The sequence below is a fragment of the Eleutherodactylus coqui genome, chromosome 10 (genome assembly GCF_035609145.1).
Source record: "Eleutherodactylus coqui strain aEleCoq1 chromosome 10, aEleCoq1.hap1, whole genome shotgun sequence".
NCBI classification, from domain to species: domain Eukaryota; kingdom Metazoa; phylum Chordata; class Amphibia; order Anura; family Eleutherodactylidae; genus Eleutherodactylus; species Eleutherodactylus coqui.
Window position 1 is genome coordinate 38,617,608 of NC_089846.1, and position 16,972 is coordinate 38,634,579.

The 16,972-nt window shown below is 39.4% G+C and overlaps 1 protein-coding gene across 4 annotated transcripts in view; it reads right to left on the reverse strand.

Moving 5' to 3' along the window:
* TNC (tenascin C) overlaps window positions 1-16,972 on the reverse strand; it is a 117,807-nt gene that overhangs the window by 56,720 nt on the left and 44,115 nt on the right. For 2 of the 4 annotated variants that reach the window (XM_066580834.1, XM_066580833.1), the window contains exons 6-12: window positions 16,036-16,189; window positions 9,999-10,262; window positions 8,686-8,871; window positions 8,499-8,588; window positions 8,155-8,418; window positions 4,675-4,947; window positions 2,842-3,114 (exon numbers count right to left, since the gene is read on the reverse strand). In XM_066580834.1, coding sequence (XP_066436931.1) covers window positions 2,842-3,114; window positions 4,675-4,947; window positions 8,155-8,418; window positions 8,499-8,588; window positions 8,686-8,871; window positions 9,999-10,262; window positions 16,036-16,189 — 1,504 coding nt within the window. The remainder of the gene's footprint in view (window positions 1-2,841; window positions 3,115-4,674; window positions 4,948-8,154; window positions 8,419-8,498; window positions 8,589-8,685; window positions 8,872-9,998; window positions 10,263-16,035; window positions 16,190-16,972) is intronic. The other 2 variants (XM_066580835.1, XM_066580836.1) reach the window with 2 other exon arrangements.

Below are 16,972 nucleotides of genomic sequence, written 5' to 3' on the forward strand. Positions count from 1 at the left end.
AAGGAATGATAAATATCAAAAGTAAGTTTGAGTATAATTCTTCATTCCCACCCCAGAACAATACTACAAAGTTGCAGATACTCTATGTACCACCCTATTGATCTCACCTAGAAGTAACGCTGTCTTCATATGAAATTGGAGGCATATGGATGTAGAGTATGATCCAGTATAAGTCTATGAGTGCGATATCATGGTTCTATACAACTCAAAAGTTGTACAGATCAGTAATACAATGTAGTGCATGATGTCTGACTCCTAATGTAGATGGGTCTCCCAATCCATTTATTGACTTATTAACCCTTTCCAGTCCACTGTCTGACGTCTTCCTACATTCTGATTGAAGCTTGTACAGCTCCAATGTCAGAAGACATCCAACAGGGTATTCTTACTATCTATTGCCAGCCACTCTGCTGTCGGAGCCTCTCTGGTGCACACACACTGGCTTTAGCCAGCAGATGGCACTGTTGTATAGCAGCAAAAAGTGAAAGCCTTTTAGGAAACCCTGAATCCAAAATCGGATTGGAAAGGGTTAGATCTATGCAATGGGGCTTAATAGCATTTTGGAAATATTCTCATATACATAGCTCCTCATTTACAAGCAGAGACAAAACATACATCGAAAATTCACAGTAAAGAGCAGACAAACAAAAAGCCCTAGTACTAGCTGAATGGATTGAAACAAATGGATCTGCCATAGGCAGCAGTTGAAAGGGTTTTTTGAAACCAAGATATTGATGACCTATGTTAGGCCAGCAATATCAGATCAGTGGGGGCTCTACTCACTGCACCCACCACCAGGTGCCATACATTTCATAGTGGTGGTTTGTGGTATAGCAGCTCAATCCCATTCACTTGAATGGGACTGTGTTGCAGAAACGCTATGTAACCAATAAATATGCGGTCACAGATAAGGCACTCACCTGAGGCTTCTTTAAACAGTTGATTGCTATGGTGCTGGGAGTTGGACCCCGACTAATCTGATAATGATGATACATCCAGAGATTAGGTCATCAATATTTTAGTCCGAGAAAACCCTTTTTAATTACGAATACTCCTGCGCTTACTAGACAAATGTAGCAGAATTCAGCTTTGAGTGAGAATGGGTTTTAGATATGCCTTAACTTTCTACCATACACATATTGTAAATATTTTAATCCCTTAGGCCCCAGTCACACGAGCGTTTTTTCGCGTGATTTGCGGATCGCATAACGGATGCGCATCCGCAAATCACGTGACCGGGGCCGATGATTCGCTGAAAAATCTGCACCTAGCAGAACTCCGGCTGCAGAAAAAAGGTGAGCAGACTTTTTTTTTTTACACATTTTCAGGATGGTTTTCAGGGAAGGGCTTATATTTTAAGCCCTTCCCCGAAAATTCATCCAGCGCTTGCCGGCAGCCCATTGCTTTCAATGGAGCCGGCTGTATTGCCGGCTCCATTGAATTCAATAGGCGAACATCGTTCTTCTCTGCCACAGCTGTTACAGCTGTGGCAGAGGAGAATTATCTTTAGTATATGTTCTCAATGGGGTTGGCGCTGCTGCCGCCGACCCCATTGAGTGCATATATAGAACACAACGATGCGCAAAACGCAGATAGGCGCGTTCTGCGAATCGTTGTGTCCTATAATTTATCGGACATTTGCATAAAAAGCGGACATGTGACCGATCCCATAGGGATGCATTTGGTCTATAGGTCTGCAGATCGCAAGCGCGTTTGCGGATCGGACCAAAAAACGCTCGTGTGACCGAGCCCTTAAGGACATGGCCCTTTTTCTTTCAATTTTCGTTTTTTCCTCTCTGCTCTCAAAAAAATCATAACTGTTTTACTTTTCCATCAACTAAACTGTCTGAGGGCTTGTTTCTTTTAGGGACGAGTTCCATGTTTCAATAGTACTATTTAATGTGCCGTAAAATGTACTGAATAACTAAAAAAATTCCAAGTGCAGTGAAATGACAAAAAACATAATTCTGCCATCTTTGGGGGGCATAATTTTTATGGCATACACACTGCAGCAAAAATGACATAATATCTTTCTCATTGCGAGGGGGCCAATCAGGAAAGCTGAATGCCGATCAAGGCATTTAAATACTGCTGTCAGAATTGCTAGCAGCATTTCAAAGGTTAACAGCCGTGATTGGCAACACGGCTCTTGTGGGCAGGTGTCAACTGTTTAAGTCAGTTGGCATGGACCATGTATGGAGCAGGATCGACTCCCGATCCCACTCTATACAAACCAAGCACCTGGAGGACATACATGTTAGCCTTTTAAGGGGCTAAGCAAGCTAAGGTTATGATTCTCAACTTTAGTACCCTTGAAAGATGTTGTCACTCCCAAGGAAGCCAATTCCTACATTGATGTAGCATTAGATAATGCACTCTATAATTATATAATCTGGCCTGTTGACTTGCCTGCCTCCTTGCCAAACATTTGTGAGCCAGCTGAAATAGTGTTACTTCCTGACTGTAGATGTGACAGCTATGGATGCCATTGTCTTCTGGAAAACCATGACCAGTTTCCAAGAAATCTCAGCTGGGAAACATTGCTCTAAGTCCTAGTCAGTGTTCTATACTGTATATGTAGAACTATATATTTGCAACCATCTAGGGATCTGTGGATAGCAGGTGACACATTGTTTCATTTTTGATAATGTATCAAAGGACTTCAAATGTATCGAATTGCCCAGTGTTAGATACTGTATACCTGAATGGTACATCCATATAAGCACAGAGGACAACATATATAGTCAACAGACAGGACAAACAACACTTTGAGGAAACGGATAACGAGATACTCTGTAATAAAGTAGAGTTAAATCCGATGATGGCAGAAATATCCAATACCTGTAGAGGTTGTAGTGCTAATAGGTTGTGTAGGTTGACCACGGACAATGCCATAGAGGTAGATGGTGTAATCAGTATTGGGTAATAACCCTGAGATAGGAGTATTCCTGAGATTGCCAGAGACATTTAATTTCACTGGCTCCAATAACCTTTCTGTATCAACGATTTCTATAACAAATCCATCAAAATCATCTGGTGTTGCTGTCCAGGACAAATCAAAGCTCTTGGGTGTTACACTGGTGATGGACAAGTTGTCTACTTCTGGCTTGTTTTCTAAGCAGGAAAAAATGTAATTTAATTAATTAAAGTCGAATCCAGCAATACCCACAAAGATGCTTCTTCAGCAGCCCCAAACCCTGCCAGAAAAAAGAAAGCGGAAGACTGTAGCGTGCTTCAGTTTTTGTAGCCGGAAGCTGTGATCAAGTGAAGTAGTCATCTCAAGCTTCAATCAACCAAAGAAAAAGTTCTATTTAGTAACTTTTTGCATGCTTACAGGTATTGTGTGATGAATCATGCACTGTGAAGCGGTGAGCCTGAATGAAAGAAGCTGAAGAATGAACAAGCTGTGTAACCATATTTGTATGACATGATGTGCGATGAATGAGGCATGAGGAAAAAAGTTATACTGATTGATGTTTTTGACTTCTGTTAATTTCTTGCTATTTTTTTATTTAACCTGCCTATCAGAAGAAAGGCCCAAAATCCCAAGAGGATTCTAAGGACAACATTTAGGGTCTATTCAAATGTACGCCGGTGCCGATGCGCCCGTGTGACTGAGCCGTTACTGCAGAAAGAAGACGGTCGTACCTGAAGACGGACATCTCTCTGCAGCGCTGATGAAAGAACACATGACCGGCAATGAAGCCGGTCACATGTTCTTTCCTCCGGCGCTGCAGAGAGACGGCCGTCTTCAGGTACGGCCGTCTGCTACCTGCAGTAACCACGGGCGCCGATGCGCCCATGTGAGTGAGCCCTAATGCAATTTTTCTATCATTCCTATTGAAACAACGTGCTTTTTTTCATTTGTGTGAAAAAAAGTATTTGAAAATTGCAAGTGCACTGATACGATGCGTTTTCTGGCAAAACGTATCCCACTCACAGAGAACCGTGAGCGCAAAAAAAGAAATCAGAATGAACCCATTGAAATCAATGGGTTTTATTCTCCACGTTTTGCATGCGGGAGGCTCAAAAACACACAAAAAATACGCTCTACTGAAGGAGTCCTTATGCCGTATTTACATGGGCGATTTCCTTGTGTTAATTCCATCTGATTGCGGTATGAGTGGTCACACGATAAAGCGACCCATTATTTTCTATGTGTTTATAGACATGGGCAATTTTTCTCTTGGACCGAGAGTACAACCTCTCTTCATATGCTCAATTATGTCATATGAACATCAAAGAGCAGGGTCTCCCACTTGGGACCCCCGACTCTATGATCCCGTACTGGTGGATTTTGTAGTGTTCTTATATTACAAGACAGCCAATCATCTGGATGTCCGTCTTGTAATATTACTTTTTACCTTCAGCAACTACCTGGCTGGCCATGGCTTTCCCCACCATTCCCATCTGGTTGCTTGGGGTGCTAAGAGTATGACCTGGAGAGATCAGTAGTTCATCTTAGGTGCCACATTCGGAAAAGGGTTGTGTCCAATGAAACACATCTTTTAGGATGTACTAATGGAAGATTGCAACATGCCAAAAGTGACACTTCTAAATGAAAAGCTGGAGAAGGCAGTGTGGATGAAGCTGACAAAGCAAGTGCAAATCTTGTGATTGTGAACAGCTGATGAAGTAGTGATGGCAAGACCGTACTGAAACTTCCCAATGTACCTGTGACAGCTTCACCAAACAGAGGTTTAGTATTAGATCCCTGAATCACACCATGTAGTGTGATTAGATATTTTGAGGCCGGCTTCAGACCCGGCACTTCCAAAGAGTGAATTTCTCCAGAAACCACAAAGGTTTGCGTATTTTCTTCATCTTCAGTGTCCTGAACCTTAATCACAAAGTTTTCATAGTTCTTGTCTGGAGCTGCCCACGTTAGTCTGAAGGAGTCCCAGTCTACATGGGACACCAATAAGTTGCCCAGCTCCAAAGGCTCTTCTGAATATGGAAATATGCTATTATTAGTCATGAAATTTGGTAAAGGCAAACAAACATTTTCTAAAAATGTTCAGGTGAATTAAAACAGAATATTATGTATCAGTGTAATAACGCATTATACTGCTTGCAAAAACGACATTGTTGATAAGTGCTAACAAAAAAAAAATAGTTGAAATTAGACAGTTTTGCAGTTGAATAATGTCTGGCATCATCTATAGAAGAGACAGAAACTGAATTTGGTCAAGACAACTTTGCTGTTAAAAAGGTACACATTTAAGAATGCTAAGACCTCATTCAGAAGAATGAATTGTTTTAGTGCTTACAGTCTAGAAGTCAGAGCTAGGCCCCCTGTGGGTTTACTGAACCGCTCCTAGATATCTGTGGTGTTAAGATGCCCATACACATTAGACTACAGTTGATGAAAATAGGCAATTTCAACCAAAATAATGGTTTGTCAGCTGGAATATATCAATGAATGAGCATTTTAGCCAACGGAAGACAGACCGTCATTGTCTGGAACTTTTCTCACCTGTTAGTCGAAAGATCTTTTGTTTTCACGAAAGATCTTCCATTTGCAAAAGATCCTTTTTTAAAAAAATGTTTCCAGAAAGATCTTTTGTCTGACAGCTGCTCTCACTGAACATGCCTTGCCAGTATGAACAATGGCCTAAGATGTATATGTTTGTATCTGTGAAACGAATGTTCACCAGCCGACTGTTTGCCCAACACTTTTCAACCACCAACGTTCTTCTATCTAATGTGTATGGCCAGCTTTACATCTGGAATACAGACTGTTAAAAACTGGTACAATGCACCTATTTGGATATGTGGGGACTTATATTCTAAATTAATTTATACATTTAATCCAAAATTTTTGTCTGGCAAAGGAATTTGACATTATACTGTAGTTTTTAAAGTAAAAAATATATAGTTAATTATAGATGTGCTTAATGAAAGGAGAAAAAAGGAAATAGAATTTTAATTCCGTTCTGTATTTGGCTATTTACTATTACTAGCTCCTCTCACTTTCCCGTCCATAAGGGAAAATTCTATGATCTTATGAATAAATAAACTTACACTTTTATGAACACACTCCATTGTATCATGAATACCAGCATTGTATTAAAACTACTCAGCTGGGAATCCCATGCCAGAATAAAATTTAAGATCGTCTTCCCTAAACACAAAGAATTGCTTCATACTTAAACTTGTTAAGACCGTCTTTAAATCTTAATCACTATTTTCCACTTTACTGCACAGAGCAGTGACTCTCTTAGGACCAGAACTCTAGGGCATGTTTCGAGAACACGGATGGATGGATGATCAGCTCTGTTTGATTTGGATAGTCAGTATTTGTCTCACATCATGAATGCATCAAAACCAGATGAAAGAGATGAAATCACTAAACCAGTCTTTGCCTTCATAGTATTTTCTTATGTTCAATTGTTGGGAAATCTCAGCGTGATTTTTAGACTGAACCAATCCACATTGCTGTTGGTAATATTGATTTCATTTCTATTGACACTTGGCTTTTAAGAGGATTAAATATACTGGGAAACGCTATCTCAAAAGTCATGGTATGAGTTCACAATGAAATTATTGGCATGGAAAAAGTTCTGCAGTAACCAATTCATTGTATCAGGTTTCTTTATTACTTAGAACTCTTATATAACTATTCAACCGAGTCTTAAAAAGGCAAAGATTTGATTTATGGTGGCCAATACTAGAATGTCTCCAAAAGTGGGAAGAAAATAGATTAAAGCATCATGCGCATGGCAGAACCTGTTTCTTCAGCTGGATAATATTGATCAGCAGACAATCTGTGTACCAAGGTATGATGCCTTTGGATACAGAGATATTCTCCACAAGAAGCAATGGTTCTGATGGAACATGCCACGGATCAAATTAGAGGTATATGGTGGCACAATAGGGATGCATAATGCTATGTAGCTGTCGTATGGCTCTGTACAAGTTAGAGTTTGTATATCTGCATTATAGATGTGATGATTAGCGTTGAGTGAACTGAAATATTTGAACCCTTATATGGACTGAGTTAAAAGTTGGGTTCAGAGCGAACTCGAACCTCAGGCAATTTGTTTTGGCTGAACCTGTCAAAAGAAGAAGAAAGTTGGAAAAAAAGAGAAGCAAAAAGAAGGAAGAAGAAAAAAGTAGGAAAAGGAAGAAGGAAAAGAAAGCAAAAATAATTTTCCTTCTTTTTTGCCTTATTTATCTTCATAACTTTGCCTCAAAAACAGCTCAAAAGTACTTAGATACACTCCTAGTTGACCTAAGTGTCCTATAAAAGGATTGTATGGCTTTTAGACAGTGTTTTGCGTATTGGTGATGTTCCAGTTTGGTTTGAACTAATTCGGACTCAACCAAACTTTTTGCCGAAATTTGATGACCAGTTGAACAGAACTTTTCAAAAGTTCACTCAATAGTAGTGATGACAATAAGACATCAAACATTAATTGGGAAATGAATTATAAGGTAAGTAATGCCTTCATATCAGAAAGGAGATTCACTCAATAGATTCTAAAAATTAAGCCATTTTTAGATGGCCTTAATATGGTTTTAAGGTGATCTATGTTTGACTCGGTGGGATTCCTGTGGGTCTGAGTCTCGTAGTCATAATGAGATAATATTATGGCCATTTGAAAGTGTCCTTAGAGTGTTTACTATGTCCCTTTCTCATCACTATAGCTTTTTGGTAATAAAGAGTTAAGCTATTTCAAAAATACAAGAGCTAGCGGTGAAATAACAGATGGAAAGGCACTTTAAAGAACTGAGAAATCTGTAACATCATCTGCAAAACAAAATTCCGATTAAAATATAAAGGTAAGATAAAACGAAATAGATGTTTGTTATTCTTTGTCTGTGGAAGCAAAGATGACACATTAATGCTCTGTAAAAGAAAGGTAAAAGCTAAAAAGAAAAATTTGTAGATTGGAAATTCAAGTAGAATGAATATATTTACTCCGCTCTGTTATTGAATGGATAGAATTTGTTTAGTATTGAGGAGACAATGGTAATTACAGAAGAGTTTTTGATCTACCCTTTGCAATCTTCAAATATGCTAGAAAGAAACATTATGTCAAGAGTCAATTTTCTTCCTTATCTGCAAACTTTTTTCCACGATCATTGCCCTAAAGACTACTTATTAGCTGGATCTCAGTAAGAAGAATCAGTACTTTCCGAGAGACTTACCAGTACGTCCAACTACAGTTGCTGGTTTGCTCTTGTGTCTGCCTTTCTCTGCAGTCAATGAAATGGTGTATTCTTTTCCAGGTTCAAGCCCAGTCAGAACATAGATATTGGCATCTCCATTAACCTGGACTTCTTTCTCAGAATCACCACTGCCGATGTAAGTAAGTCGGTAACGATCAAACTTGGCTACTGGTTTTACCCATCGTAGATGTAATGTAGTCTCCTTTGCATCAGTGACCTTCAAGTCCTTGGGGGCATCCAAGTCTGAAAGAGAAATTTGACTTGAATAGGTCCCACTTCTGTTTCCAATGTTAATGTCATGTTGTTATTTGCTTATATCTTACCAGTTACTGCATTGATAGTTGCAGGAGAACTTTCTTTGTCCTGTTTCACTGCTGTTAAGCCTATGCCATATTCAGTTCCTGGTCTCAACTCTATTAATGATATAGAAAGACAGATGAATTTAAGCTCCATTTTTTGAATTCATACATAACCTAGTGTTTAGGTTAGGCAATATGAAAACTGTCTGACCTGTAAGGGTAACCTTGGTAGTAGCCTGGTTGCTCCTCGGTACAGTTATTTCTTCATGGTCTCCTCCAAAGAGTGGGGCAAACTTGATTCTGTAGTAGTCAATGTTTGCTAAGGTGTTCTTCCATTCCAGAGTAATAGTGCTTTCAGTTTGTGCTACTTTTCTCAAGTTTTTGGGTGTATCTAAATCTGTATGAAGTAAAAATATAAGAAATACTTTTGATTTACATACCAATGTGTTATATTAGATCATAGAATCGTAGAATGGATGTTTGTATGAATAAAGACATCAATATTGTAATTTTCCTCCGGCCAATTACATAATACTAAGTGAAGAAACTTAAGGTCCATTTAGACACAACGATTATCGCTCAAAATTCGCTAAAAGCCATCTTTTGAGTGATAATCACTATGTCTAAATGCACGCCCACCGTGCACTTTTCGTGCACTATTCGTTCATCGCTGACTTCAAGCCAGCTTGAAAACCATCCTTCCTGCCTATCAGGACTGCACACTGAGTTCTCCGTGGGTAGCGCTCATAGCATTCTTTCAGCAATTATCCCACTGGAGAACAATGGAGCTGAATGCAGATAACAGACCTCCAGCTGTTATGTGCATTCAGCGAAAGGCTTCATTTGCAAGCTAATAAGCTACTAAGTAGCTGAGTAGCTACTTAGTAGTTTGTGCAAAATGATTACTCAAAGCTGTCACTCAACTGTCATTTGAGCGAATTTTGAGTTATCATCGTTGTTTCTAAATGGACCTTTAGCTAGTAGTCTGGGATAAGTAAGTAAAGTAAGACTAATCAGCAGACATCAAAGACCAACTTTCGAGTCTTCTAGTGGCAACAAAATCTAGGTTTGGTCATTACACTATGTTGCTGCACGTATCAGAACTGCTATGACTTTGTGTAGAGTCAAAGTGTGAAATGAAAGTAGTTTTCTGGTTTAGAAAACCCATTTTCAAAAAAAGTGGTAGTTCTAAATTCATAAAGGAAGCATTTAGGACCCTTATTTATTAACCAGCAGAGAAAGTTATTATAAAGCTCACTATGTCAAGAACCAGCTAAAAAAACAAGTCCATTTCTGGACAGCCCTGTTATTTGAATGGGAACTGTGCAATGCTCCAATTTCTGAGTGGTGATAATGCAGAAGAAATGCAGACTTTCTGGCAGATTTCTACTTTTGCCCATAGATTATAGTTGATCATTGGAGGTCTCACTAGGGGTGTGACGATTTATTCTTTTTCACTTTAGATTTTATCTATACATATTAACAAAAACACCTGAAATTTAGATTTTTTTTAGAGTCTAATACCTGTTGTGAATGTTTCTGATATTGGAGAACTGGTCAATTCTCCACGTCGAGATATTAAGACAATTTCATACTCCGTATCTGGTCTTAGGTTGTTCATAGCATACTGGATTTCATCTTCAGAAAGTTCCACTGTAGTCCTGGGCTCATTTCCTGTTCCATAGGTCAGAGAAACTCCATCGATTTCAGCCAGAGGTTTTATCCATGTAATCAAGGCAGAAGTGTCTGTGACATCCTTTACGTCAACTTCACTTGGGGCATCAAGTCCTTAAAAAAACATTGAAAGCTTGGTTGAGATATGATAATATATTCTGAAATTAAAAGCCCCCACAATTGTTGGACTACATTTGTCCTTCCAACAGGTTTTATGCATTAACCCTTTCCAATCCACTGTCTGACGTCTAAAGACATTAGGATTTAAGGCTATACAGCTCCGATGTTGGAAGACGCCCATTGGGGTTCTCTTACTGCATATTGCCAGCCTCTGTGCTGTCGGAGCCTATCCAATGTGTCACCTCATGCAGTACTGGCTTTAGCCAGCTATAGCGCTGTTGTATAAGAGCAGCAAAAGAGTTAGCCCCTTGGAAAACCAGGATACAAATTGGATTGGAAATGGTTAAACTTAATCCCATGAATGAGTTAATTGGCACTTTTGCAATGGAAGAGAATTTTGAAATGATGCAATTTCCCTCAATAATGTGTAGTCTATAGATTCTTTTTCTAAAAACAATTATTTGCCTTTTGATTTACTAGCGCTCATATTCCTGGTTCATGAAGTGCGTATTTCAGGAATGGTATGGGAGAAAAGTTACACCTCTCATTGATTTTCTTGGTATCTTCCTAAATGTCAAAAATGAAATAAAAAAGGATCCGAGCCGCAAATTACAAATAGTTGTTTCCTATGAGACTAGCGTCAAGTCAAAAAGGTCATTCAGAGAATCTAATAAAAGAGCTTAGCAAAATGGCATTAATAATATTAGAAATGACAGAAAATAGATAAAATGAAATATACAGGTAGTGCAAACAATGCCATTATGTCATATATGAGTGGAATGATTGATCTATGTATCATGAAAAAGAAGATTTTAATAGAAAACATTTTATAGCAAGTCCATTCTTGTTTATATACATTGGCCGTTCAGTGATTCCAGGAACCCTGCATAGGGAGTTAAGGCAAAAAGTTTAAAAAAACTCAGTGCCGTAAAACATGATGGATTTTCCAGGCCCCATTTATGTGTTAGCACCCCCACCTCTGCTCTCACTAGTCCTAAAAGTTATTGATTTACTGCATTAATTTTCATTCTCACGTTTCTGCAACTGTGGGGGAGCAGACATGTTCGTGTTTAGTCTGATTATGTGAAATGTGTCTAACTCTGGAGAGTAGCAAGTCATGATTGATATTTTTACATTGTGTGACAAAGCAGCTGGCCTGACTTAAGTATTCAGCACCCTCTCTGTTGTAACTTATGATCATGTGTTTTCAATTCTGTTCTGGCCTACCATCCTAACACTGAGGTCTTTGTCACAGAGACCACTGGTCAGACATGATGTGGGAAGAAAGATTTCTTGGGTGGCATTACAGCATTTTCTATTCATTCTTGTTCATTTATGATCTTAAGTTCAGCCAGTAAGAAAACTCATCTTGTTGTATTCAGAGAAATAGCTGCGAAGAGGTCTATGATGACATGCTCTGTTAGGTTATTGGAGGGCATACAATGTACACTAAAAGTTGTGCCAAAATGTCCAACTTCTTTGAAAATGTGGGGCTTGGGTGATCAGTTGATCTGCTCGATTCCTGCTGTCGCCACTCTCACCGAACGGTTGATTTTGCCAGTGAAAGCTGACATTTTCCCTCCAGTTGCTACTGCAGGGGATATGTAGTATTACAAAACAGCTGTACATCCACCAGGATGGGAGACACTCTTAAGGCCCATTTACATGTAATGATTATCACTCAAAATCCGTTCAAATGACTGAAAGGGAGCGATAATCGTTACATGTAAACATGGGCATCGGGCACTTTTCGCTTGAACGATGATTTTAAGTCTATATTTTTAAATCTATCTTTCAGCTACTGAGAGACAAAGCAAACACTTTTATCTCTCAGTAGACCACACCCTGTTATCTCCATGAGAGTCTGCAGAGAACAATGTAATCTGCTGTCAGACGCGAGAGGAACAATGCAGCTGTGTGTACAACTGGGTGTGTGATTAATCCCACTCTGGGCTCAGCAAACAGCTCCTGGAGGCCCTTTTACATGCAGAAGAAGATGATTAAGTGTTAATGGCCACTTATGGCCATTAACACTTTATGTAAATAAATCGCTAAATCGTTCAATCTTTCAGTCATTTGAAAGATTATCTTTGCGTGTAAATGGGCCTTTACTGAGTGGTTCTCCATACTGGGACATAGAGAGGAGTATCAAGTGATGGGTCCCACTGTAGGATGTTTATACGCCCTAATAGGGCATATAAACAGATGGTTCCCTTTAATGCCAAAAAACAAGAGTTATTTTCTACTTGCCTTCAACAAAATTACCATGTTAGTATTAATATTCTTACAGTAAATGTAATTCTAATTGGAAAACTAGTTGAAAGGGGGACTCCTAATCTAAAACAAAGGATCATCAGCTGATGCCTAGGTATTGTCCGTGACAGAGGATCGCGATCTTCTCCATATATTTTCAATGGGCCCAGCAGCTGCTGGCGCCGGCCCCATTGAAAGCAATGGGCATGTAGCTACGGTCGGGTGTATTTTGCACATCCGTGCAGTGCCTTTTTTTTTAGCACACATAGATACACAAAAAAAATCGCTCGTTTGACTGAGCTCTAAGAGTGTGATATCGGTACGAGTTTCTCAGACCAATATTGTATTTGCCAATGTGAATCCAGCCTGATAAAAAGGCTCTCTCACATCCTCTGACCAAACATACACAAAAACACGGAAACACCTTTCTTTCCTTGCTGGAAATTTATTTTTGTACAGTATTTCTTCGTCAATTAAATGCATAGGCGCAGTGAAATAAAACCTACATACATTTTCACCTACTGTGCGCAAATTCTTCCAACTTAGGAATTAGTCCATTAGTCTATCAAGCTTGAGAAAGGGGGACCAAAACATCACACATTGGCATGTCAAGATGCTATCTCACCTCCGTGGAGTTCTTATGCTGCTACAATAGTTATGGACTAATAGATTGATGCCTAAGTGGAAAGCATTTGCACACCACAGGTGAACTCTGCATATATACACCGTACCTTATATTTCATTGTTCTTATGAACTTGAATGACAAATGAATACAAAGGTACATTTACAGCAAGGAAGTAAAGCGGTTGTTTCCATAATGTCAACCATGACATGAGTTTTGTGTATTTATAAATAATGTAAAAGTCTTTACTTAAAGGGTTTTTTCCAACTATTAAACATTATATGTAAAAAGCTTATATGCAGTAGTATATATCACTTACTAATGTCATGTCTTTAGATGAGATACCTCTATTGATGACTAACCATTTAGTTGTTACCGACTCTGGGTCACCCTGTTGGCCGCTCTCAATATTGCCTTTCATTTACATAATCATGCTATGCCTGTATACTTAACACATGATTATCTTCCCTTTGCCCCTCCCTCCCCGTGATATAGGGGAAGTCACAGAGCACATGCTTCTTATCGCTACATCTCCCTGGCTCCTCCCCTTCTTCTCTATCTCGGGACGGATTGTGTTTCTCATACTGGGCAGCAGAAGAGTTATTCAGTAGCAGAGCTGCACTGTGGGTGAAGCCAGTGAGTAATTACATCACTACCTTACACCTTGTCACATGGGGGGCATGTAGCCAGCTGTAAATATAGTTAATGACTGTGAGTTAGGGGGAATGCGCATGGGCAGATTTGAATCCGCCTCCGGATTCCACAGAAAATACCGACCATAACATGCTATGTAAAAGTGATTCTTCAAGCACATGAGCGGAAACCAATTGTGGATGAGAAATCGCAGTATACTCCAATTTTGCGGAGATTCCGCGTGAATGGCTTCCATTGAAGTCAATGGAATCTGTCCTATCTGTGGCCCTTCTGCAATTGACATTGGGGAAAGGTCACGGATTCCGCATCATCGGTAGGCAATGACGCGGGAAAACCAGGAGTTTAAGAAAAAAAATCTGAACTGCGCATGTCCAACGCCAAGCTGAGCGGACTATCCACAGTACAGATGAAGATTCAAGAAAGCTGCTGCCACGGCCGTATTCCGCCGTGGGAAAATATTGGAAACTGTAGTATGCTAACTGATATATATGGTCAACTAAAAGGCCTCATGCACACAGCAGAGCCGTATGCAAGGAGAATGAATTTAGGCAACAGAGTGCTTGTCGCTCTATAGACTGAACCCATAGACACTTTGTGTGCTTGTGAGATAGTTCCGCTAACAGCAATAACTGTAGAGGATGATACATCTGTAACAGGGTATGTGGTGGGGCTTGTGTTCGCCCGTTTTCTGTTGGAGTCAAAGGAACGCAAAAAACTATGTATGAATTCCAAGGCATGTGGAGGTACTGCAGAGCCTTGCAGAGCCTCACAGTACAGCTCAGTGGTTGTATGCAGACATAATACGGTGGTATGCATGAGCTTTGAAGCAAACTAAGCTGTTCACATTTGAATAATGTGTTTGAAAGGTTGCTAAGTCGATTGTAATGAATACAACAAATTACATTTAAATGCTTGTAAAAGGAGATAGGAAAAGGATATCCCTGAGTATTGTAACCTAGTTGCGGCAGAAAAAGGTCTGAGCTGATGCCCTCTCATTTATCGGCTTGGTACCAATGTGCAAACACCTCTCCGTTGCTGTGGGGCTTGATTAGTTGATGGTAGGTTGTTTCCCAAGCTGGCCAGTCAGTCTTTATTGTAGTGTATAATTGCTGTATAAATATGACCCTTGTGTGGCTCTTACTCATGTCATGAAGGTTGCAGGTTCAATCTCCGTGTGGTTTAGGTAGCCGGCTCAAGGTTGACACAGCTTTCCACCTTTCGAAGTTGGTAGAATGAGTACCCAGCTTTCTGGGGGGTAAAAAGATAACTGGGGAAGGCAATGGCAAACCACCCCACAAAAACAATCTGCCTAAAAAATGTCACAATGTGACGTCACTCTAGGAGTCAGTCATGACTCAGTGCTTGCACCAGGGGACTTTACCTTATCTATAAATTCTGGACCCTCCTCTAGGAGGTCAATGGTTATTCCCTTTATGGTGAAGTTCTGGTCCAGTCCACATCTGTGGGGTGCCCCATTTAGGACAAGTCCCTGGTGTTTATTATTACCTGGTCTGGTTTATTTGCTACTGTCATTGTTATTGATATTTACATCTGTCAATATTTACGCCTTTACAAGCTAGGGACAGTCAAGATAGTCCTAGATTCTGAACATGCGGCCGCCCTCATCAGGGCAATCACCATGCTTTTAGGCAGGGTATTTCCCATCTTAGCGTGATAAGGTGAGATTTCCCTTTTCCTCGTTTTGAGCTATGTTATATCTCATGTTGTTTTCCCGATTTGTTGCTATTGTTTTTGTGAGTCCTGTTGGATAACTATGATGTTTAATCTGGACTAGGTGTTTTGGCGTCTGGCTCAGACTTAACAAACCTGTTGTTGCAATGGTCTATCATGTACTGCATTGACAAGACCCACCCACTTCCATTACCCCTCTTTTCCAAAATGTCCTGTCTATGAATTAAATTTGCACTTTTTGGAATTATTAACCCTTTGCAGTCCAATTTTGGATTCAGAGTTTTCCTAGGGGACTTTCTCTTTCTGCCATTATACAATGGCACCATCTGCTGGCTAGATCCAGTACTGTGGTATAGGACGTGCTGGAGAGGCCCCCAACAACAGAGCAGCCAGTAATATACAGTAAGAATACCCTGCCGGATGTCTTCTAACATTGGAGCTGTACAGCCTTCAATCAGAATGTCTTTAGACGTCAGACAGTGGATTGGAAAGTAAAATAATTTTTACTCAAGAAGAAAGAAAATGGTAAAACATGTTTCCATTACTTGTAGTGGTGAGCTTGCTCAATGCAGGTCCTACTGTGTTGTTCTTCACGACATGTATTGATACGTTATAAGTTTCTCCTGGTGCAAGTCCTTGCTGTTCATATGTTAAGACAGATCTGTCCAAGTCGGTGACTATCTCTCCATTTTGTTTTTTCTGTAAAACAGTAATATTGTAAAATATATCAGAGAAGTTTGTTTGCGAAGATCTCAGCTAAACACTTCAGAAAAATAAAAGAAATCTAATGATGAATTCACTTTAAGAAAAGTTTGCAAACTTTTTCAAAACTGCTTTGGTCCAGGGGAATTGTAGGGTTTCCTGCTGACAAATGTTAAATTCACCTTGTGCTACATATAGTACACCAATGAAAATTTCTGTAGTTATTAAAGAGAAAATGCACCACTCAATGCAAGAAGTCTGCACTGAAATCTCTACAGAACACATTTCACATACTTTATGATTCCTGATTGAAGTAGAGTTACAACTGACTAACAAAAATACAGAACAATCATAGAAAAAAGCTACATGTTGTAACTGTTGGTTTCCAACAACTCAGGAGATTCCATAATATAGACATTACAGGCATTTTTGCATTTGAAATATTTTTATCTACTGGGAGCCATAAACTACTGGACAATATATTCACATATTTTAAGATATGCAATAGAATTTGATTTTGTAATGGGATGGTTTGGTCACTTTTGATATATATTCAATGTACGAATATAATTTCATATAAACCATTTATTTGATATAGTTCATGATTCACATGAAATTCTGCTCAATTTTTGCAGAGATGTTTTTTTACTCAGTCCTCTCATGAGGCAGCGTCACATAACTATTGTAAAAATGTTGAAATTAAAGGGGTACTAACTTTTCAGACAACTTATGCTAATCTAAAAGCTTGTGTATGTCTCATCAACCTTGTAATATACTTTC